At 37.2% G+C, this 23,019-nt stretch overlaps 2 protein-coding genes across 4 annotated transcripts; one reads left to right on the top strand and one right to left on the bottom strand.

The window, feature by feature from the left end:
• The first annotated feature begins 168 nt into the window (after positions 1-168).
• On the top strand, positions 169-15,143 carry LOC112049097 (GDP-Man:Man(3)GlcNAc(2)-PP-Dol alpha-1,2-mannosyltransferase). 2 transcript variants are annotated; one of them, XR_008252014.1, is made up of 10 exons: positions 169-392; positions 1,193-1,420; positions 2,041-2,273; positions 2,944-3,161; positions 10,099-10,221; positions 10,695-10,856; positions 12,002-12,200; positions 13,048-13,243; positions 13,942-14,457; positions 14,752-15,143. XR_008252014.1 is itself a non-coding variant. In XM_052888594.1 (9 exons), exons 1-9 carry the CDS (start codon positions 373-375, stop codon positions 14,021-14,023), a joined length of 1,461 nt encoding a protein of 486 aa, XP_052744554.1. In that variant the 5' UTR covers positions 169-372; the 3' UTR covers positions 14,024-15,143. The 2 variants fall into 2 exon arrangements, 1 of the variants encoding a protein (XP_052744554.1); XM_052888594.1 differs by having other exon boundaries at positions 13,942-15,143.
• A 9-nt stretch (positions 15,144-15,152) lies between these two features.
• On the bottom strand, positions 15,153-22,580 carry LOC112049089 (ubiquitin-fold modifier 1). Of its 2 annotated transcripts, XM_024086854.2 has the most exons (4): positions 22,425-22,577; positions 22,284-22,340; positions 18,883-19,013; positions 15,153-18,378 (listed from the first exon to the last, which is right to left on the bottom strand). In XM_024086854.2, coding segments are annotated over exons 1-4 (273 nt in total). In that variant the 5' UTR covers positions 22,427-22,577; the 3' UTR covers positions 15,153-18,295. The 2 variants fall into 2 exon arrangements, with proteins under 2 accessions (XP_023942622.2, XP_023942621.2); XM_024086853.2 differs by lacking the exons at positions 15,153-18,378; positions 18,883-19,013 and adding an exon at positions 21,041-22,142 and having other exon boundaries at positions 22,425-22,580.
• Between the last annotated feature and the right edge of the window lie 439 nt (positions 22,581-23,019).

Here is a 23,019-nt window from a genome sequence, read left to right as displayed (position 1 = left end):
ATTTATTATCAAGTAGGTATCAAGGTAGATAATTGTTTTATAAAGTTAGTTGCAATCCCAAGTGGATGACAGACATTAATTTACTCTTTGGTTTCTATTCTTTTGTGTCGCCGCCGCATAGAGATTAGAGAATAATGTGTCAATGTCAGGCTTGGTGGTCTATGATACGTCAGATGACTTGTCAATCGTTGGAAGGTTATGTGTAAATATTGTATTTATTTACAATTTTTATTAAATTAATACAAAGAAAAGATGTAATAAGGTTAACGCGCTTTGATAATCAAGCAGCAATAATTGTTCGTCCTCTATTCTTTTTTTCTCAAATTTAATTGATTTACAGTCAAAGTGGCTTGTTATTGCAATATCGTCAACATGATTTTTGAACTCCTAACGTAAGTTTTTACTTTATTACTACAATAAATGGCTTAATATGAAAACAAATGACCGGCATAAATATATATGTATTCAGGTTTAATTTTCCACTATATTAAATACCTACTAATTTATTAAAGTAAAATTTGTGACTCGCTTGTAAGCTTGTTGGGTTTAATCTCTGGAAGTGCTGAACTGATTTAGAAAATTCTTTTACCATTAGAAAGCTACATCTTCACCGAGTAAAATAGGTTAGATTTTTTGTCTATTCCCGTGGGAACGGGACCTACGCGGGTGAAACCGTGGGGGCGTCTGCTAGTTTATATATATGAGTAATACTTGTGATAAATTAAGTGTTTATTATGAAATTATTTTGTTTCACTCAAGCGTCTTATCGTTTTACAATGTTTAAGATTAGGCTTTATATAGATAAAAATTCAAAGCACTTACTGGCTTAGTTTTGTTTCTAAGGTATTAATCTTCTATTCCTTGAAGACTAAAAACCAACTTTAGTTTCAACGTTTATGTGCATTTTAAGAAATTAAATATTATCATGTGTAAAGGAAAAACATTGAGAGGAAACCTGCTTACCAGAGTGCACTGAGTGACTTTGAGCCTTTTTATGAAGTCCACAGTTAGCTACCAAATCTTGGATCTGTTAGTCTTTACTGTGCACACCATCCATGGCTTCCATAAAATCTAGAAATTCTGACCATCAAACAACCCATTTTTATATTCGTCAAATACCCTGTGTAATTGACGAATATAAAAATGGGTTGTTTAAAATATATTTTTTAATATTAATTGTATTTATTTTCAGTTTAGTTGTAATGCTGCCCATGATGTTGATGGGTGTGTTAATGTTTGGTGCATTTGTGATTGTGCCGTGTGCATTCATCTTTGCATCATGGTACATGAGGATTAAGGAGAGGAAGCTGCAGCGCAGGAAAAAAGATGGAGCTAACATAGCATTCTTCCACCCTTACTGTAATTCAGGGGGTGGTGGAGAGAGGGTTCTTTGGGTTGCTATAAAAGCCATATTAACTAGGTATGTTAAGTCTATATGGGCAAATATATTAGAAAGAAGTAACGCTTGTGAGTTTCAGAGGTTGTAAGGAATAATTTCTGGTTGCACTGAATTTTGAAAATTCCTTAACCAATAGAAAGCAACTCTGCATTGCCACAAGAACTATGTGCAGAAAACCAGTATAAAAAAGTTGTCATAAAAACTTGCAATTCACTTGCTAAGTGAATTTGAATAGGGAACTTGTAATAATTACTAGGCATATATTTTGAATAGAAGAAAAAGCTAAATTTGATGGAATGCATCTAAATATAATTGTTAATGATAGCAGATAAACAAAAAGAAAGAAACAAAAATTGTCTGTAGTAAAAATTAAGTAGATATCAGTTATTATGTCTACATTGAGATGTGTTTAACAAAATTTTATTAATTGAATGTTGTTTAAACACAAGATTCTTAGGTACAATGCATCAAATTGTAATGTTTTTTAGTTTTCTTTCAAAAACCATTTTTTACAAAGATAACAAAAGTAAAAGACTGACATTAATCTAATAATCTATTTGTAAAGTATAATATTAATTGAATTGAATTGTATAGTATAATATCCAAAAATAAAAGTTCTAAAATATGCCCTATTCTCCCAGGTATCCGGACTCCAATATATACATCTACACAGTTGACACTGCAGAGCCAAAAGCAATATTGGACAAAGTTCAAAATGTCTTCAATGTTAAAATTGAACCAGAGAGGATAAACTTTGTGAGACTGTACTTACAAAAAGTTATTGAGCCTCAAACATATCCATATTTCACATTGCTGCTGCAGAGTTTCGGAACCATGATATTGGGAATGGAAGCTTTTATGAAGTTTAATCCAGGTATTGGTTTTATATTGATTGAAGGTAATTTATATATTAATAAAGTTAGGTAAGGCTAAGGCTTGGTAGGTAAGGCTTATAATTAGATGTGGCTTGTGGGATAATGATGATGATGAAGTTATTCTTAACATTTACATTACAGAAAGTACATTTATTGTATAAAGAGAATATTTTTATAAGATTTGATATTATCAAATCTTGTCACTGCTATTTATCAGGCATGATTGTAGTCAAGTGCAAGCTTACCTATAAATAAAAAAGGATTGTTTTTTTTGTTTGACTAAGCTCTGAAACTGCTGGGCCAATTTCAATAATTCTTTTACCAATGGAAAGCTCAGGGAGCAACTAAGGTATTTTATCCCCATACTTAGACAGGCATGAGAACTACATGTGTGGAAGCACAGAATTCTGCTAGTCAGACTAAAAATGGACTTCATACTTTCATACTTTCATGGACTTATATAATGATTTATTTATTTTGCTATCATCTGCGAAAAGTCGACAAACCCATGTGACTTTGCAATTGCACGTTGTAGAGTTAACATCTCCTGAGGATTCTCCGATTTCGGGGTGAAACGTACGTAGAGTATTTTGTCGGACCTGGGTGACGTTGTACGTTGAGGCAAAGTAACGCCTGCTTCTATCCAATATTTCATGGACTTGTTAACAGATATCTACATAGACACAATGGGGTGTGCGTTCACTTACCCCATCTTCCGCTACCTGGCGCAGTGCCCCGTGGGCTGCTACACGCACTACCCCACGGTGACGGCGGCCATGATGCGGCGCGTCAAGCACCGCCTCGTCAGTTACAACAACAGTAGCGTCATCGCGCGCAACCCGCTGCTCACCTGGTGCAAGCTGCTCTACTACAAGATGTTCGGCTGGGTGAGAGATAAAATAAATAAATAAATAATAAATAAATAAATAAATACTTAAACAATACACATCACTATCTAGCCCCAAAGTAAGCATACAGAGCAGCTTGTGTTATGGGTACTAAGATAGTTGATATTATAATATTCATATACATTTATATACTACATATAATTAACTATAACTTATATAATGTATAAATACACACAGACACTGGAAAAAACCCATGTTCATCACACAAATATTTTCCAGTTGTGGGAATCGAACCCACGGCCGTGGATGCAGAAAGCAGGGTCACTACCTACTGCGCCACACGGCCGTCAAAGAGATGTTCCCTAGGTTAGGTACCTAGCGCAGTACCTTACCTAAAAGCAATTTAGGTCCCAAGAAGTTAGATGAAAATTTCAGATTGGCTGTGTTTATGCCGCTTCTACATAATAAAGCTTTTTAATTCCCATCTAGATAGTACTATATGTTAAATAATTAATTATTTTATGTACTAGTTAATAATGGGCCCCTTAGGGTATAATCCTCCTCCATCTTTTTCCATTTGTCCCTTTCTTTTGTGAGTTCCATCCAACCTTGCCACTGCGGTAATATCGTCTACCCATCTTCCTATAGGCCTTCTTACTTTCCTTTTACCAAGTGGGCCTTTCCAATAGGTAATTTTCTTGCTTCTATGACCAAGTTATTTAATTTTCTACATAATATCTCAATTAAAATAAACTCATTCAATAATAGGCTACTCGCCTGCTGTATAAAACTAAGAAGATTTTTTGCATATAGGTAGTTTAGATGCCTAGACACTCTAATCATATTTTTAAATAATCTCGTAATTGTAATATTTTTATAAAACAAAATTGTATTTTTATCACGTCACCGCAAACGCCAATCAGAAACTGTGACGTCATTCGCTACAAGGCATCGGTTTGTGATTGGCGTTTGCGGTGACGTGATATATCACTTCACTGCAAACGCCAATCGCGCTGTTATCTCTATGAATGACGTCACTTGCTTGCACAAATGTGTTGTGTTTCGGCGGCAAAAATTTTACGTAGATATTTTTTCATTTATTTTAATTTTTTTACTGGTTTAGACGGGACAAAATAAAATATAACCGTTTTCCCCCCAAAGGGCAGAAAACGATTATTTAGGTTTCAGCCGAAGCTTGATCCACTTACGAGATTACCCTCCAAATTTTGCCCGTTTGCAGTGTTCCTACCCTACATTTCATTGGGTAAATGAGGTTTTGACATAACATCACGCCGTCATCCGCCGGCATGTCGCTTGACAGTTGTCAATGTCAATCAGTACTCTCGTAAGCCGGCAAGGCATGAAATTTTAGTGGATCAAGCTTCGGCTGAAACCTAAATAATCGTTTTCTGCCCTTTGGGGGGAAAACGGTTATATTTAGGTGTTCGAGCCTTCAGCTTGATCCACTTACGAGATGTGTTTATATTCTGCCGGCGATGGCAAGGCGTACTGTGATGACCATTTTTATGATAGTAAAAGAAATGATAATCATTATACATGTAAATTAATGATCAACGACGTTTAAATTATCAGTATATAAATCAGTATATTATCAGTGATTATCATAGAGACAAAATATTTTTCTCATCTCTGAAGTAATTAACTAGATATCAAATTTAATTGATATTAAAATTATTGTCATTTAATTAATCACAGTTATTAATGTAGATTTCACCCAAAAGTAACACACATATTTTTATTAATTGATATTTTATTTAATGGTAAAAACAAAACCTATACAACCCATATATTCATTTAAATTGGTGTAAATATGCTGCACTTAATGCTGTAAAGTAGTAAAGTAAACCTCAAAACATCTGAGGAACTTCTTCAAGACAGCGTATTGACTACCTACTTTAAATTTCTATTGTATTTTATTAAATCTGTATTTACAGATGCTTTTAAAATTATCTGAGAAAGCTGAAAACGTGCTAATTTCAATAAGCTTCGCAGTTATACCGAAATAACTGCGAGCAGCTACTTTAATCTTTGTCTTCTGCTAGACATAACAAACAAACCAGATTCATTGACATGTCCAATAATTTCTTTACCCAAATATAACAAATTTGTAATATCAGTTTGTACTAATAGATATAGCCCTCTGACTACATAAAGTTAACCAAACCAATGTTTGATCTGTATTTTGTCAGAACCGTACTGTGTATAGTCAAAACATGAACTCTCCACTCAAGATAAAAACAAGGAGTCATGACATGCTACTTAAAATAAGCTATCAGTTGAGTATTTAAATAGACTCATAGGTGACCAACCATGTTAGAGGTTTTGGTTTTAAAATTGGTTTCAATGCTAGTCTAACTTTAGGTTGATCAAGTACCTAGGTAATTATCTACTCGATAATTTTTGGGTTTATAAACCTATTTGACTAAGGATTTCTAAAGATCAATAGTTCTGAGTACGAGTTCTGATTTATTTATTAAGTATTTGCTAAAATGAAGTCCTACCGAAGTAGGATCTAACTGTTAACCCATTCCAACATATCCAGGCTTGATTACACGTATTAATTGTGAATTTACGCCAAGCTGTTTCTAAAATATTCTGTCCTCTGTTGCCAAGGACCTTAATAGTACAGCAGGCACATACAATATGTTACTGAATGTGACCTGTTGGTACTCGCGAAAGAAATGTTAGATTGTTAATTGTAAATGGTTGGCTCTTGGTTCTCTGGTACAATGGAGACCTGGAGAAGAGGAATATCATAAACTTTCTCTCCTATCTGGAGCTACCAGAAGATAGGTTCTCAAGCAGTGATTAAGATGTCTCGAATTGAAGGTACTAGCGTTGAAGATGGAAATAAGCTAGGGCCACCACAGCCTTTAGTTTAAGTCTTTGCTGAAGACGTCGACGAATGGGCAATACTAGAAAAGCAATCATATTTTAGATTGGTTAGATCACTGCCCTTGTACTGGTAAACAAGTCTACTTCTGGTTTTTCCATCACCTTGAATGTTGTCTGAAGAGCTTCGTAACTTTAGAATTTAATCTAGCAATTCTAATAATCGGTATAGACCCGTCTATAATCCCAGAAAAGTACCTGGCTTAGGTATATTTGAAGCTGGTTAGCTAAATCTAGAATTTACTGCTTAATGCAAAGAGGTATAGATTTATAGATTTGTTATCTTCTTGAAATATTGCATACAGTTTTTTCTATCTAAGGTCCTTTCTCACTCTCTCTCTCACAGAAAATCCAATACAATCTATAATATCTCTTTAAGCTTGTGTCAAACATGTTGCCGTTCATTTTAGAAACTGTTTATGAATATTAAGTTTCTTATAGTTCTCTACTGAATCCTACTGCATCTGATGTTATAAAATTTCAAGTAGATGGTCTTCTCTAATACGTATGTAGATATATTGTATAATGTATACTGAATGAGGCGAGGAGCATGCATAATTTATAAATATTATACACTGCTATAACAGTTGCAAGCCACCATGCCCACCAGCGAAATTTCTTTATGAGTAAGTAGCATTTCTTGACTGTTCTTTTGTACTGTCTTTGGCGACATACAGGCGATTTTCCTATTTGTGTTGACATGAGATTGAATTTTCGATAGTTTATATAGATACCACCCAATATTGGGTAGCTGTATCTACCACCTATATGATGAATAGAGGCAGTATGCTTGAATCGTTGTTAAAAAGAATATCATCTATAAGTAAAGTAACTAAGTATAAGTAGGATGAAATCTGAATTACTTAGCTAAATATATATCCATTAACAAATCTATACAGAGTTATCATTCTACAAAGTAGACATTTTTCAAAAGTTTAAGAACAGAAACCGTCTATGAGGCAGGGAAAGATGTGGCTTGTGATACCTTTGCCTGTACATTCAAGATATATAAAGCGACGGAATGATTGTATCGGCAAATCAAATAAGCTTTTGTGGGCAAGAGTAATTAATTAATACGGCCATATTTTCCCCTTGAAGAGGGAAATATTTATTCGTTCCTAACTCTCTTAATTTCCCCACAATATATGTATTATATGAAAAAATTTCCATAGATTAATTTTAAATCTATCATATATGACAGATTGACAAACTTAGAGAAGAAATGCAAACAAAGTGTAATTTTAGATCCAGGCACACTTAATTAAGTGCATGAATATTTTGAGCACTAAGATCTTTTCTGACTTCAAATATAATTTATTTATTTTTCCTTCTCATATTTAGTTCGTGGACATTTTCTCGAGCCAGAGCTTCTATGGAGTGACCTGTTTTAATTGGGTCTGGTACCGGGAATCGAACCCGAGCCTTTATGTGTGAGCCAAGTATCTAGCCAATAATGACTAACCCATACCGGAAAATATTTATTTATTACATCTTGCATTTTAATATGATAAAGCCAGTTGACTTTCGGTGGCTAAATGGGTGTTGTACAGTGAAATACATTGCAAAAGATTGTGGAATCTCTTATTTGAGGCTTTATATATAGGTCTCAGGCATTGTATGATTTCCACCCTTTTTGTATCTAAAGTGCAGTCATGTATCACGAGTATCTGAAGTGCAACATTTACTGTCACTGTCACTGCATTATGAAGTGATTGTCTGTGAACGCGGGGTCATCTTTGCTAATGCACTATTTAGTATTATCTTCAGTCAAGTGAAGACTGGACTGTTGTTGTATATTCGAATATTCGCGAAGCTTCTGGGAATGATATCCTTGCTTGGCTAGGAATTTTTACTGCATGTCCCATTTTGCTTTAAGATAAAGTATTTATCAAAATAAAAAGATTAGTTTCCTGGTCTTGCTTGTCTTGCTAAGATAATCTTCTAACTGAACGGGAGCAATCCAACAACATTCAGTATTTATATACTCTAATAACATCGTATGATGCTTGGTTCTAAGATTTTATTACGTTGCTCCAATAAACTTTCTGTGCAAAGTAAATTTTTTCTTCCGATACAGTCAAGACGAGGCAACTTCGTCCATAAGGAAGGCCATCAACTGGATCTCTTAAAATATACAAAGCCTCTCAAAATAGAGGAAGGGCAGTAAGGACAAAGAACATCCGTTTTAAAGAACCTATTATCGTATGCATCGATCAGAAAGATTTGTTTCATTGTTGAAAGTAGGAAATAAATCAGGACTCACAGCAGTAGTTAAATAATTATGTTAGCTTCAAATGATAAGTATGCTTTTGCGTTCTCTAAGCCCATGCGAGCTTTAGACACTATAAACATGCGGTAGATGGAGAGTAGGTATAGTGAAACGCAGTAAACGCGTAATTTTCATATTCCACTGAAATCTTTTCTTCGAACACATCCAGGTTTGATGTGTTACCAAGGAGCTTCAATATTGATAATAAAAATTCATCAAGCATTTATAACTTTCTTAAAGACTCCCAATTAACTTGAGTTTACATACGTTATGTATTCCATGATCTATAAAGATCGTCATTAAGCTGATTACTGACGTTCAGGGACCCTGGTAATTGAAAAGTACCCAAATACGCGCCTTAGACTTCAGGCGCGCAGCCGACAAGGCAGCTGTCAGAGGTTACTTAAAGGACAAGCAAATAGCAAATAGCTGACAAATAGGCATCGTAAACGCCGGCCGTCTCAGCCAAATCATCGACGGACAACTCAGATGACGTCTCAGTTAGCGAATCAGCCGTGCAGCCGACATTCCAGGCGACGCGTTGGTCAACATCCCAGACGACGCGTCAGCCGATATTTTAGACAACGTCTCAATCAGCGAATCAGCCGACATCTCAGACAACACGTCAGCCGACATCTCAGATGAAGTCCCATTAAACGACACCTCAGCCAACGTCTGAGCAGCCGACGTCTTTGCGGCCGACGTCTGCAGAGCCGACGTCTCAGCCGACGTCTGCACAGCCGACGTCTCAGCCGACGTCTGTACAGCCGACGTCTCAGCCGACGTCTGTACAGCCGACGTCTCAGCCGACGTCTGTACAGCCGACGTCACAGCCGACGTCTGAGCAGCCGACGTCTCAGCCGACGTCTGATCAGCCGACGTCTCAGCCGACGTCTGAGCAGCCGACGTCTCAGCCGACATCTCGGCTGACGTCTCAGCCGACGTCTGAGCAGCCGACGTCTCAGCTGACGTCTGCGCAGCCGACATCTCGGCCGACGTCTCAGCCGACGTCTGAGCAGCCGACGTCTCAGCTGACGTCTGCGCAGCCGACATCTCGGCCGACGTCTCAGCCGTAGTCTGAGCAGCAGACGTCTCAGACGACGTCCCAGGTGGGACGTCATCTGCTCATCATTCAGTAGGACTATACAGCGAGTCTGCCGTCCGAAGAGCGGGCATTCGCTAAGATGAAAAAGAGAAAAACTCTCATTCAGTATAGATCTACATAGCAAGTCTGCCGTCCGAAGAGCGGGCATTCGCTAAGATGAAAAAGCTTGTCGGGAGTCACGTGGACACTCGACAGCGAACAATACACATCGGTCGTACAAGATGGCTACGATTTTTTCGTTACTGTCTTCATTTGGTAACTAGGTCTATCCAGCGAGTCTACCGTCCGGAGAGCGGGTATTCGCTTAGAATTGAGAATAATCTCTCATCTAACTAGACCGTTGACAAAAATATTCTCCAACAAATTTCACTATGCACTATCATTATTTATTAATATTCACATTTAACACTGCTCACTTAACAAAATTTGAAGACGTACTGATTGACATTGACAACTGTCAAGCGACATGCCGGCGGATGACGGCGTGATGTTATGTCAAAACCTCATTTACCCAATGAAATGTAGGGTAGGAACACTGCAAACGGGCAAAATTTGGAGGGTAATCTCGTAAGTGGATCAAGCTGAAGGCTCGAACACCTAAATATAGCATATAATACTTACATAATTCAGTTAAAACACTGTTTACAAAAGAGGCAAGTAGCCTATTATTTTCATTAATGTTGTTACAGTTGTACGGCGTGGTGGGTCGCTGCGCAGACATCGTGATGGTCAACGGCACGTGGACGGAGGAGCACATCCACGAGCTGTGGAAGAGGCCTCTCGACACGCACCGCGTCTACCCGCCCTGTGAGGTAGTCAACTGACTGTGTGATTAACGTCTGATAGTGATCCGCAAAGAGTAATATATTCACCCTAAGCTCCTCCCCCAATCTGAATTGGAACAGATAAGGGCTTAACTATAGTGCCAGGCCTCTCCTTTCAAAAGGCCTGGCCCTATAGTAGTCCATTAAAATAGGCTAACAGTGATTTTAAATTAAACATACTTAACTTAAGAAGAAGGTTTAAGTCCCTCTCCTGCAAAGAGGTTAAACCATATAGTAAGCTAATAACGACTTAAAATTAAACACATTAATTTGACAAACCCGGTTTATATTCCCTCTGCTGCAAAAAGGCCAGGCCTGCTAGTAAGCCTTTAAGTCAAAGTCAAAGTCAAAATTCATTTATTTCAATTACGCTTAGTTTACAAGCACTTTTGAAAGATCTAAAATAGGATAATTATAATTTGAAATTATATATTTAACTAAGAATCCGGAAATTTCACCAGGTATCAGAACTGAAAACGCTGCGGTCTCTAGTGAGAGACTCAGACCCCATCAGGATCCTATCAGTGGCCCAGTTCCGCCCAGAGAAGGACCATCCTCTGATGCTGCAGGCTATGTACGAGCTTAGGAATCTGCTCATCAAGAACGAGATCCTTTGGAACAAGGTCAGTGTTCTTAAAAAGATGTTATAGCTCTCTTCCAGTTCTCAAATGTTTTCTACTTTTCACATAAAACATCTTGATGAGGGAACATCTTCATCAAGTAGCGGGAGTTTGCGCCCTTTGTTCCAGAGGTGCGCAAACTCCCGCTACTTGATGATATCGCGAGATTCCGGTCCCTCAGCCTCTTCTTCTTCTTCTTGATGTCGCGGCTCTGCAAGTGTTCTTGAGATCCTGTATCACGTTGACCGTTACCGATCTATTGTGATCGCCACTGACTATATTTCCCCTCCAATACTGGTTGCTGCCAGGTACAGCAGCAGTTTCTTGGCTGGGATGTGTTTCACCTCCTCTGGATCCATTGTGTAATGCCCTAAGTGGAGGTTGCGTTTATGTATTAGAGCTGGGCAATTGCATAAGATGTGCATGGGTGTTTCCTCTGCCTCTAGGCAGAGTCTGCACAGATCTGTGTCCGAGAGTTTAAGATTGAATCCACAGTGTCCGGTAAGTGCCCGCACTAAGATACATAAGTTTTTCCTACTAAGCGCTAGTAGATCTGAAGCAGCCTTCTTATTGAAGGATATTACTGGCGCTTTTGAGTGATTATTTCCTGGAAGTTTTCTTCAGCGAACAAGGGTGTCGTAGTTACAGTAGCCCTTAGCCTCGAGACGATCACTTTCTATATCGAAGGTCCTCGTGCTCGCTGCCCTCCCACAGAACATGATGATGCACTCAAAACCGACAAAATAGGGAGCGGCGGGCAAGACGAGCGGCAGATTAAGAAACCTGGCCACACGACGTCTCTGCCTACTTCTCTCGCATCTTCCTACGCCATTCGTTCAGTCTGTGACGGGCGGATTAAGTTTAAGCGACATGACACATGTATTATAGTTATTATCATATAGTTTGAAGAGCCAATAGACGTTGAGGTGACTGGGTGCTGAAATAGCGACCCCGCACCGGAAAGCGCAATGTTGGTCGACCCCGCCATTAGATGGAGGGACGACATCAAGTGAGTTACAAGGTGCCGCTGGATTGTGGCGACCTGACACCGTGGTTTTTGGAAGCCTATACAAGAAGCCTTTGTCCAGCAGTGGACATTCATCGGCTGATAATGATAATGATTTGATAGCTGGATTATTGTTGTGCAGATAAAGCTGGTGCTGGTGGGCTCCTGCCGCAACGCTGCGGACGAGGAGCGCGTGCAGAACCTGCGCGACCTGGCCAAGCACCTGGCCATCGAGGAGAACGTGCAGTTCACCGTCAACGCGTCCTACTGCCAGCTGCTGCAGCTGTACCAGACCAGCGCGCTGGCGCTGCACGCCATGTGGAACGAGCACTTCGGCATCAGTGAGTTGTACTGACTGACTCTCTGCAGGTCTGGAAACCCCCCCCCCCCCACCCCCCACCCTCACCAGGTGGACGTCGACATTACACGATTGGCAAGGATTTGCAGGCTGCTTAGGATCGTGTTGGGGGTCCTGGACGACTTTGGGAATCAATGGTGGCTTCAACGAGAAGTGATTTTAGATGTAAACAAACCGACTGCCGGGTCATTTGCTTATGCAGGGCTGTGTAACCTTTTTACTTACACAAATTTTTCAAAGTTTGGTTATTTTATTTTTTTAAATTTCTAATACTGTATTATTTGAAGATTTTTAAATGAAGTCTTGAAACTAGGTTTAATTTGAAATGAGGTTATGAAAAACTGAACAAAGCGATCAAATAACAAAAAAGCTTTAAGGATTTTAATATTTTTGAATGTCAATTTATTGAATCTGTGTATCTAAGATCTGCTCTTGGCCTAGCTTACCATTATATAAAATGCCATTTTATAAAATAAATATCTAAAAATTAAATAAAACAAAATAAACATCTACAAAATCAAATGGCGATCCGAATGTTTACGAACCCTCTCATTACCTGGTTTAATCTTGAGCATTGAAGCCGAAAGCAGTGCTAATATTATAAAGCTGAAGAGTTTGTTTGTTTGTTTGTTTGAACGCGCTAATCTCAGGAACTACTGGTCCGATTTGAATAATTATTTCAGTGTTAGATAGCCCATTTTTCGAGTATTCCTACGGGAATGGGAACCACGCGCCAGCTAGTTGCAAATAAATAAGAGGTTATAGTCGTTTTATTTTTTAGATGATCGATCGATAGATATAGATCTGTAGGATTGTTGTATCGTTTGCAGGTGTAGTGGAGTGCATGGCGGCGGGCCTCATCACCATCGCGCACCGCTCGGGCGGGCCTCTCGCCGACATCATCGAGACCTCGGAGGGCTCGCGGACGGGCTTCCTCGCCGCCGAGCCGGACGAGTACGCGCGCGCCATCCTGGAGGTCATCGCCCTGTCCACTGACGAGAAGAGGACCATCATAGAGGCGGCGAGGTGAGACGCTCATAAAAAACTTCACGCGTCTCCTTGACAATCCGCATAGACAAACTCTTTCATTATTTTTTATTTCAAAACTAGCGGACGCCCGTGATTTCGTCCGCGTGAAACTGGAAGTAAACTTTCAACTACCTCTACCCTACACAAAAAGTATAAAAAAAAACGTAAAAAGTACCCTATGTCCTTCTCCTGGCTCTAAACTACCTCCCTGCCAATTTTCAGCTAAATCGGTTCAGCCGTTCTTGAGTTATAAGTGGAGTAACTAACACGACTTTCTTTTATATGTATATATAGATTTAGCACTAACAATAATTACGTAAATTAATCCATCTTATTTTTTTATTTTTGAATAATATTGAAAATTACTGATGCGACGTTTTGTGTCGTAATGACTCGAAATTGTATCTCTATACCAAACTTCATACAAACCGGTTAAGCGGTATGACAAGATAACAGACAGACAGACAGACTTTCGCATTTATAATATTATAGTCTGGCAAGTTCATTATGACATGATATGCGGGCGACGGGGGGAAAGACTGCGCGGGTGTGATATCATGCGTGCGGGAAAGTGGCGTGCATAAGTCGTGGGATTTCATTCATCTTTACACGCCCCCCGGCCTGCGCGTACCATCGGAAGTGTTACGAACGAATTTGCCAAGCTATAGTATAGTAAATAAATTAATTTTTTCCAGGGCATCAGTGGATCGTTTCTCCGAGAAGGCGTTTGTGACGGCCTTCTTACGTGCTGTGGAGCCGCTCATGAGGATAGACTGAAGACGGAGCTATGTATTGGGAGCCTGTTGAAGACAGACCTTTGCTTTTTGATAAAAGTGTGATTTCGATGAATGTTTGTCAGTTTCAACTATAGGTGTATCACATACATAGAGTTTCTGGGCCCCAAACACAGAATAAAGAATATCCAGAATGAGTCTTTACAAGCTGCGTGGTGTAGCCGGTGAAACCCATAAAAAAGTCACGCGTCTCCCCTTGACATTCGCTTATACATACTTTTTCAAAATTTGTATTTCAAAATTTAACACTAACAAACAATTACGTAAATTAATATAATAAAAATCAATAATTACCAACAAAAAATACTCAATACAAACAAATATTTATTTCAGTGAACCTACCATTTAAATGTTTTTTATTAACACAATAACTATGAAATTAGATCTGTCATCGAGAAAATAAATAAATGGTAATGGGTATGTGGCGAACGAACTCTTTCGTTCGCCCACTTTAGGTTAGGCCATCTACATTCACATTCCAGATTAATTTCATATTTAGAATTCCCTCGACCGCGCATGCGTGCATATATTGTTTCACCCATTCATTACTTTTTTACCAGTCCTCCATTCCACATCGCATCATCTATTTGATAGACCTTTTATTTTATATCCTTTTACACTTGTAACAATCAGTAAAGTGAATAAATCTACATACCAATACAATCGTCTTCTTCATATCTATATACTAACATAAAACCTCCATGGCGATAGGTATAACGGAATAATGCCGATGACAATGTAACAGAGTATGCCTTATAAAAATGTCGTTTCTTTATTTACCTATATAACAGTAAGTTACAGCAAAATTATTCAATTATGATATAAATGATTCAGTTTTCATTCTTACCCTATCGTTCGTTATTCATTCGAAAATGAATACCAATTTTACCGGATTAACACAAACACTATCTGTATCAGAAATAATAGGCTTATTAACCGACTTTCAAAAAGATCTAGTTCTATGTTTTATTAGTCAACATGTGAATTATTGCGATTATCATTTTGTTTTTTGACTGCGCTTGTATTGTTAACTATTCCATTAGTATTAATATTAATATCTAAGTTTTAAAAAATAGGAATCAAAATAAATTTTACCAAAGTTATGCATTATGTTTTATTTTAAAAAGAACACTTATATACAATCCACATAGAAATAAAATATATATTAATATGTTTTGTCAAAATTATATCTATTTAGACTTGAGGTCTTGGATACGAAAATATTTTAAATATCACTTTGACCTCTTATAATAAAAGGACACACAATCATGTAGAAAAGGACATGGCCGAAAAATGACATTACGTTTACACGTACTTAGCAAGTGTATTTATATAATAAAAATAGAAAGATGAATTAACACATAATTCTTAACCTCTCTGAACTTCTCAGTTTTTATTTAAAAATAAAAAGATTGCAATATGAATTCGTCCACAACCAATGCTTCTGTCCAAAGAATACTCGCGCTAATTTTAAGAATTACTGGTCCGATTTGAAAAATTCTTTCAGTGTTAGATAGCCCATTTATCGAGGAAGGTTATGGCATATATATAATCCCCGTATTCTTACGGGAACGGGAACCAGGCGGGTGAAACCGCGCGGCGTCAGCTAATAATCAAAATAAAATCCATACCATGCCTAAAGGACTTAGGTGTAGTATCGTGTAAATAACTACATACACATCAATTTTTTTATATGTTTATACGTCTGGTTATATAGAGAGCAACCAATTCATGTTATTAATGAAGCACTATAAAACCTTTTAAAAAATAATCTGATTTAAACAAGCTCATAGGTATTTTAGCACTGTACTGCTAAACATGTAACAATTATTTGTAGGTAGGCGTTATAGATAATAATAAACAAAGATGTACCTAACTTTTTTTTGCCACATAGAGATCTACAGGTAGGTAACGTACAACACCGCTAAATCGCTTGGGGATACGTCTCGTCGTCTCAATAATTAGCCACTACTAATACACCTATCTACCACCAGATCAGAACTTCAGGCCTATTTTGTATATACATTTTAGTGGTTTTAGTGGGTCACATTTTCAGCGGTGGATATTTTTCTCGGTAAGATTCTGAATAATTCGTATTAATTCGTAATTAATAAAAATGTGGCCTACTATTACTTAATCCATGTCAGGTTACCGTAATAATTCTCAACATCTGTATGACATTGTGAAGCGTTATAAGTGCTTTACTATCAGAATAATTATTTATTTATACTATAAATAAATAATTATTCTTACTTATAAATCTTGCAATACCTAGAGCTCGTCATTATTTGGAAGACGAGCCTACGACGGTCAGCGGTCAGCGAGCCAGCGCGGTTCACCATTTTGCAATGCAACGTAGTACATAGGAGCGGACGTTTCGCGCGAAATAAACATGACATGTTTAAGTCTAGTCTGTTGTAATGACAACTTCTGCGAGTTTAATATTTATAGTAATTTAATATACCAATTTTTAGCATCATAAAATACCAAATATCATTTGTGTAAATTGAAATTAGTAACTCATACAAAAATCGGCCATGTCCTTTCACTTTAAGTTTTTTGCTTTGACAGTTTTAGAATTATTGGTAAAGAAAGTTATACCTAAAGGCCTTTAAATATAGTTCAATAGTCAATTAAATCCCAAAGTCAGACCAAATTCAACCTTAATGATTGAGTTTAAGGTTGAATTTGCAAATGCGACTACTTGAATTGAGTGCCAAGAAGTTGTGTTTGGCACTCATTAAGTGGGAAAGGTTTTTGGTCGCTGATTGTGCATCCACTTTTTATTAAGAGATCGATGATATCAAGTCCTTAATGCTCCCGGCAGTTCTGATAATTTATTTTATAAATAAGACCTCAATAGTAACTCATCTAGAAAGATATAAGTTACCATTTTGAGTATAAAATAATTCTTAGACAATAACAAGCATAAAGTAGTACTGAATACAAATTATTTTAACATAATTACTGTTTTATTTTATTCTTTAAATGTTAGCCCTTGACTACAATCTCACCTGATGGTAAGTGATGATGCAATCTAAGATGGAAGCGGGAAGTCTGTTCGAAATAAGGTCTAGCATTGTAACTATATTTTATAAAGAAAAGTTCAAGATATACATAAAGTTCAAGATATATATAATGCTAGCTATAGACGAAGCCAGTACTGGCAGCCAGCGCTCGTATATTCAGTTTTTCAAGACAAGCCAGCACTGATTGATGTATGATTACTTAAAAGAGCAATTGTTGAGTTCCTTGCTGACTTCTCTGCAGAACCTGCCTTTCGAGTCGGTGGTATAGTCTTTAGAAATAGTCAAACTTGACGTTTCAAAAGTGATTGTAAACTGGGTGTGATTCCACTATTTATACTCGTCGATGTAATTTCGCCTATAACAGGTTTTATTTAATAAACTTTATTTCTATGAGATGATGATGTTAAAAATAAAATGTCACTAACAACGAAGTCACATTGTTGTAGGTAACTTTTCAGAATGCAAGGGCTCATCTAAACAACAGGTGTGAGTCCAGTGCTGGCTTGTCTAAAGACTAGCGCCAGTGTTATTAGCTTCGTCTAAACCTTGCTTAACAGCTGCCTGCATGTATCAACGACACAATCGAACCTATAACCTTTGGGTGTTGAGTCTTACACCTATAAGTCCTGATAGACTTGAGCATTCACTTGTAATGAGCTTTTCGTGCGAATGTTACATCACAGAAAAATTATGAGAACATTTTAGCGAGCATTGTATCGAGCGTTCTGGCGAGCATTTTAGCGAGCAGATTCGCTTGGAGCTTACTTATATATTAATTGATACTGGTAAGGAATATGTTTGATGAGCATCTAATAGAGCGTTCGCCAGAATTCTCAAGATGTTCGTAGAAATATTTAGTTCTATGCTTGAATGGGCTCCTTGTTCAGTTCGACAAATATAAAAACGGCTAATGTCTTCCATCTTTGGAATCCTTATTAAATGAATATGTTTTTAAGCTATGTGTACAACTTTGCCTAGTAATTTTTTTAATGTGCCGGTTAAAAGTACATTAAAAAAAATCGTTAAATCAATATAATTTAAAAACTGTGTATAGTAGTGTATGCTCAAGTCTATCAGCACCTTATGGAACTAAGAAAATAAAATATTAATGGAGGTCCATGAAGGGAACCTATCTATTACGAACTTAATTCTTGAGCTAAAATGTTTGTATTCAGTTCCACACTACATATAATGTATACATAAATTTGAGAGGAATGTCAATCTGTCTATCGACGTGTGGGTGCTATACCGCCCACTCTGTCCCTGGGTATCAGCCGTAACTCGGAGCCATGCTTCAGGAAGATGTTCCCTGAAAAGAAAGTTTCTTCAATATAAAAGTGACCCATTAGAGCGTTGCGATTAGATTATCTGTAACTAGCAGACGCCGCGCGGTTTCACCCGCCTATTCCTCGTTCTCGTAGAAGTGCGGGGATAAAATACAGACTTTGAGCGAGACTCCTACGTTACATTGTGAGGAAACCTGCATACCTAAGAGTTTTCTCAATCTCTGCGTGTGTGAAGTCTACTAATCCGCATTTTGCCAGCGTGGTGGACTATTGGCCTAACCCCTCTCATTCTGATGATACCTGCGATCTGCTGCCGGTTGATGCCGATGCATTAAGCTGTGCAATACAAGATGATGTTATGAAACGTCATACTAGCTCGCAAGTCCCTGTCCACTAAAGAGGAGCGGAGGTTTTATGCAATCCTATTGGTTAATATTTCTCCGTTTCTCGGCTCCGCTGCCTTACTCCGCTTCAGTGGACTGGCAGCTTTAAGATTGCATCCGACAGTATACCAAGCTGACAATAACCTGCGGTCTGCTGCGGGTTGATGCCGATGCCGTCGTCGGTGATGATGGCGCTGGTGGCCGGCTCCACGCGGAACTCCTCCGCCGCGAACTTCAGCACCGCGGTGAACGGCGTCGCCTCCGGCACGCTCAGCCTGGAACAATCAGTTACATAACTATACTGAGAACAACTAAGCCTTATATGTATACTTACGTTACAATAACAATGTCCAATTGCTTGGACCTTGCTCACGAGATTACCGAAGTTGGAAGTGGAGTGTTGAGTCAACCTATTATTGTTCCGATAGTCGTCTCAGTCAATGGTCTTATAGTGAAAATCTTCGACCAACACCTTCAGAAGCTTTTACTTAACTGGTGGATCAAGGGTCGGATACAGAAGGCCCTGACCACCGGTTTCTTGGGTACTCAAATATCCCGCGTGAAGGCTGTCATGCTTTCCAGCATAGGAATCTTTTCTCCCTTAAAGCTTGCCACACTGAACGGTTATATACCCGTCTACTTCAAGTGATACATGCTTTTTTTCTGACATCATCCTCCCATAATGAGGAAGAACGAGATACGCAGAAGAACCAGTCACCGGCCTATGTCCTGCAGTGGACGCCCATTGGTTGATATGATGATAAATGAGCTACTTACGTAAGGTGCTTGGAAATTACTACGTAGTACAGGTATAGTAGAAATGGAGTAGCTTATGGTGCTATTTAGACCAACAACATTTTGCATATGGAGTTTGTCTTAGTCTGCTTTGCTATGTATTACATGTAATGTACATGTAAATGTACAAGCGTTCCAGGTATTTGTTCTCAGTTTGGTCTACTATGATCATGACCTAGATATATCCCAAGACAAGAAAAGCATAAATGTCAACCAATAGCTGAACATTCTATACCACTGTTTATTTTGTTGCTTTAGGACGACAGAGAAAGCATTATTTCCAGCAATTAACAATGTCTTTTTCACTTTACTATAAGTGTCGTTGACACATACTAAGCCCTGGTCAACTTTATCTATACTTATAATAAATCTGTAACAATTCTGTACATGAAATATATTTCCAAAATAACTATCAGGGGGTGATTAGTGGTCGATACTGATGTCAAAAATGTAATCAGTAAAATTTTTGTCTGTCTGTCTGTCTGTATGTTCTTTATAGAAACAAAAACTACTCAACGGATTTTAACGAAACTTGGTACAATTATTCTTCATACTCCTGGGCAGGTTATAGTATACTTTTCATCACGCTATGATCAATAGGAGCAGAGCAGTGAAGGGAAATGTTGAGAAAACGGGAGAAGTTACTCCATTTTTAACCGACTTCAAAAAGGAGGAGGTTCTCAATTCGGTCGGTATTTTTTTTTTATTAAGCTTCCGTCGCCATCGCATGCTCCCTACCATAGGGGTAGAGCAAGGTAATGGTAGGGTAAGGATAAGGTAGTGGTAGGGTAGGGGTAGGGTAGTGGTAAAGTAGGGGTAAGGTAAGGGTAGGGTAGTAGTAGGGTTTCACGCAGACAAAGTCGCGGGCGTCCGCTAGTAATAAATAATAATATATTATTGGTGGCTCCAGACCATTTTGCTTGGAGGTCTATGCAAGAGGCCTATGACCAGCAGTGGACGTCTATCGGCTGATAAGGTAAGGTAATAATATATATTTACCTCTCATACCAGAATACAGCAATTATTATGCGAATATGAGTTTGCTTGTCACGCTTTCACACCAAAACCACTATATTGCAATTTTTTGCATAGTTGAGATCCAATTATGCAAAAAATTGCAAATACTTATTTATTCATTTCAACATATTTAAGAAACTCTAGTTAGTAAATTAAAGCATTAAAAAGTACCTTTTACTAGTTTTTAAATTTTATTTTTGAAATAATAAAATGACAGTCTATCAAAATATAAAAAAATATATTATAGTGCATTATAGTACAAATAAATTCTCATAAAATCATTAAAAACTAACCTTGGACTGATTTAAAATTTAATATATTACTATGATATTCATAACAACTACAGTAAAATGTAGACAACACATGTATCATCAGAAATGCTAATTTTTGGTACGGTTTTTTCATGTTACACATAAAAAATATACAACAACATTTGTACAAAACATTAAAAACATATTGACACTTAACAACTGTTCCTGTAATGTGAAAGTTCACTTATTGTACACAGTAAATAAAAAAAATTGTATATAAGTACCACTAAGATATACCCCATGGATTTCTCCATAAAAACATATCTATAGTATTTTTGTCAAATAATGTATCAGTGTTAGACCTTAAACTCTCTTTCCCAAAAGCCAATATTGTCTTTACTCTGGTAAATCAAATCCAGAAACACTAACTTCAAATTGCCATTATCACAAATCTTTTGTACATTCAATGACATCTCAGAATATGAAAGGTCAATATAAAAATATTCCCGCGACATTTTTCCTTCAATAGATTTACCACAATCTATTAAAGCTGTACATATTAACTCAAAAATATCACCATGATTTAAGCACATCTGAATAAATTTATCTTCCTCTGTACGGAATAACAATTTCCAAAAATTTTTATATACAATGTCTTGGCTCGCCATTACTTTTGTGAGTCCCTTAACAATAGTTTTAACTTTATCACTGTATTTAGGATTTTTGTTGATCAGACAAACAACCATCATGTCCACCATATCTTGTTTACAATCTTTTAACATTTCATTAATAAGTTGAACAGAACCGTTGTTACATTGTATTTTTGTTAAGAATATCTGACTGTTGAACTCCAACTGATATGATTTAGACAGTTCTGTTGAAACATTGTCTACTAATGTTTTTTTAGATGCTGCTTCTAACATGATATCAGATAAATAAACTTTCAGTTTATCTTCCGAGTACAAATCAAGAAATATAGTAAAACCTGCATCCATAAGATCAATGTTGGCAGAGGAAGTTATGATTTTCTTTAAAATACATCTCGGTGGTTCTGATATACAAATTTTTATCATTAAACTAGGTGCATTTATTTTTTTACTTAACACATCTATAAATACATTTAAAATATTCTTTTCTATCATTCTGTGTCTACATTTTTCTATATGCTGGGCTAATAGGAAGGCATTTTGTATCTGTTTGTGCAGAGTATCATCATTAGGCCAGTTGTCCAGTTGGCACAAGGTAATAAACCTTCGGAAACAGTCCAGGAACTGTTCTACGTAAACAGCGTCCATCTTGAACTGACGTAACTTCAACGTGGAGCCCGTGAATCAACAGCATCTGGCAAATAAAAAATACTTTTAAAGCCATCATTTAGAAAGTTAATTTCGACAAGCTTTTGAATGACCAATTGTAGAGGCTTCCCACGTTGAAGTTACGATATTTCAACACTTATTTAATTGAAAAAATAAATAAACTTACACTTTAAAGGGGAGTTTTGGGTCTGAAGTCAGAGTAATCTTGAAGGTAACTTTAGACCTAAAACAAAAGTTGTAGGTTAGATATTATTGTCCTGTAAAAATGAGACACATTAAGGCTTCTAGGTTGCGTTTTATTACTTACATGTTGTATTAGCACCAGGATTTTATTCATTAAAAAATCAGTGCATTTATTTTATTTCCTTGTAAAAAAGAAATCGGAGGACGTGACAAGATGTGATGACAACCACAAACGTCAAATAAAGATGACAATTGACAACTGACAAGTTGACAACACAACGTCAAACGTAGTATCCACAGATAGATAATACTTCTTAATCTGTGCATCGTCACCGACTTATGACAAGAAATACATACATATACCATGTCCAGATTGAATTGCGCTATTTGGTAAATAAACAAACCCTTTTGTCGATGCCAAACTTTCATAACAGTTTTCAGAACCATCAAACTATTAAAACACGCACAAACACTTTGTTCTTTACAATCCACCTATGGAGAATCATACAAACGTAACATTTTTTTAATTTACACAGGGTTTAATCAAAATTTTTAGAAATAAACGAAATTAAACACGAAATTATGCACACAGATTACATTTAAATGTTAATTTGACGTTTCGTCTCTCTAAGGTTGTGCCAAGTAAAATTGTCACCACAGATTAAAAATATACGATTTACCGATTGTAAATATCGAATGTATTTTGTTCAGTATCGATA

Source organism: Bicyclus anynana, chromosome 23 (genome assembly GCF_947172395.1).
Source record: "Bicyclus anynana chromosome 23, ilBicAnyn1.1, whole genome shotgun sequence".
Lineage (NCBI taxonomy): Eukaryota > Metazoa > Arthropoda > Insecta > Lepidoptera > Nymphalidae > Bicyclus > Bicyclus anynana.
The sequence above is the reverse complement of the archived record's forward strand: the minus strand, read 5'-3'. Positions and strand labels throughout refer to the sequence as shown.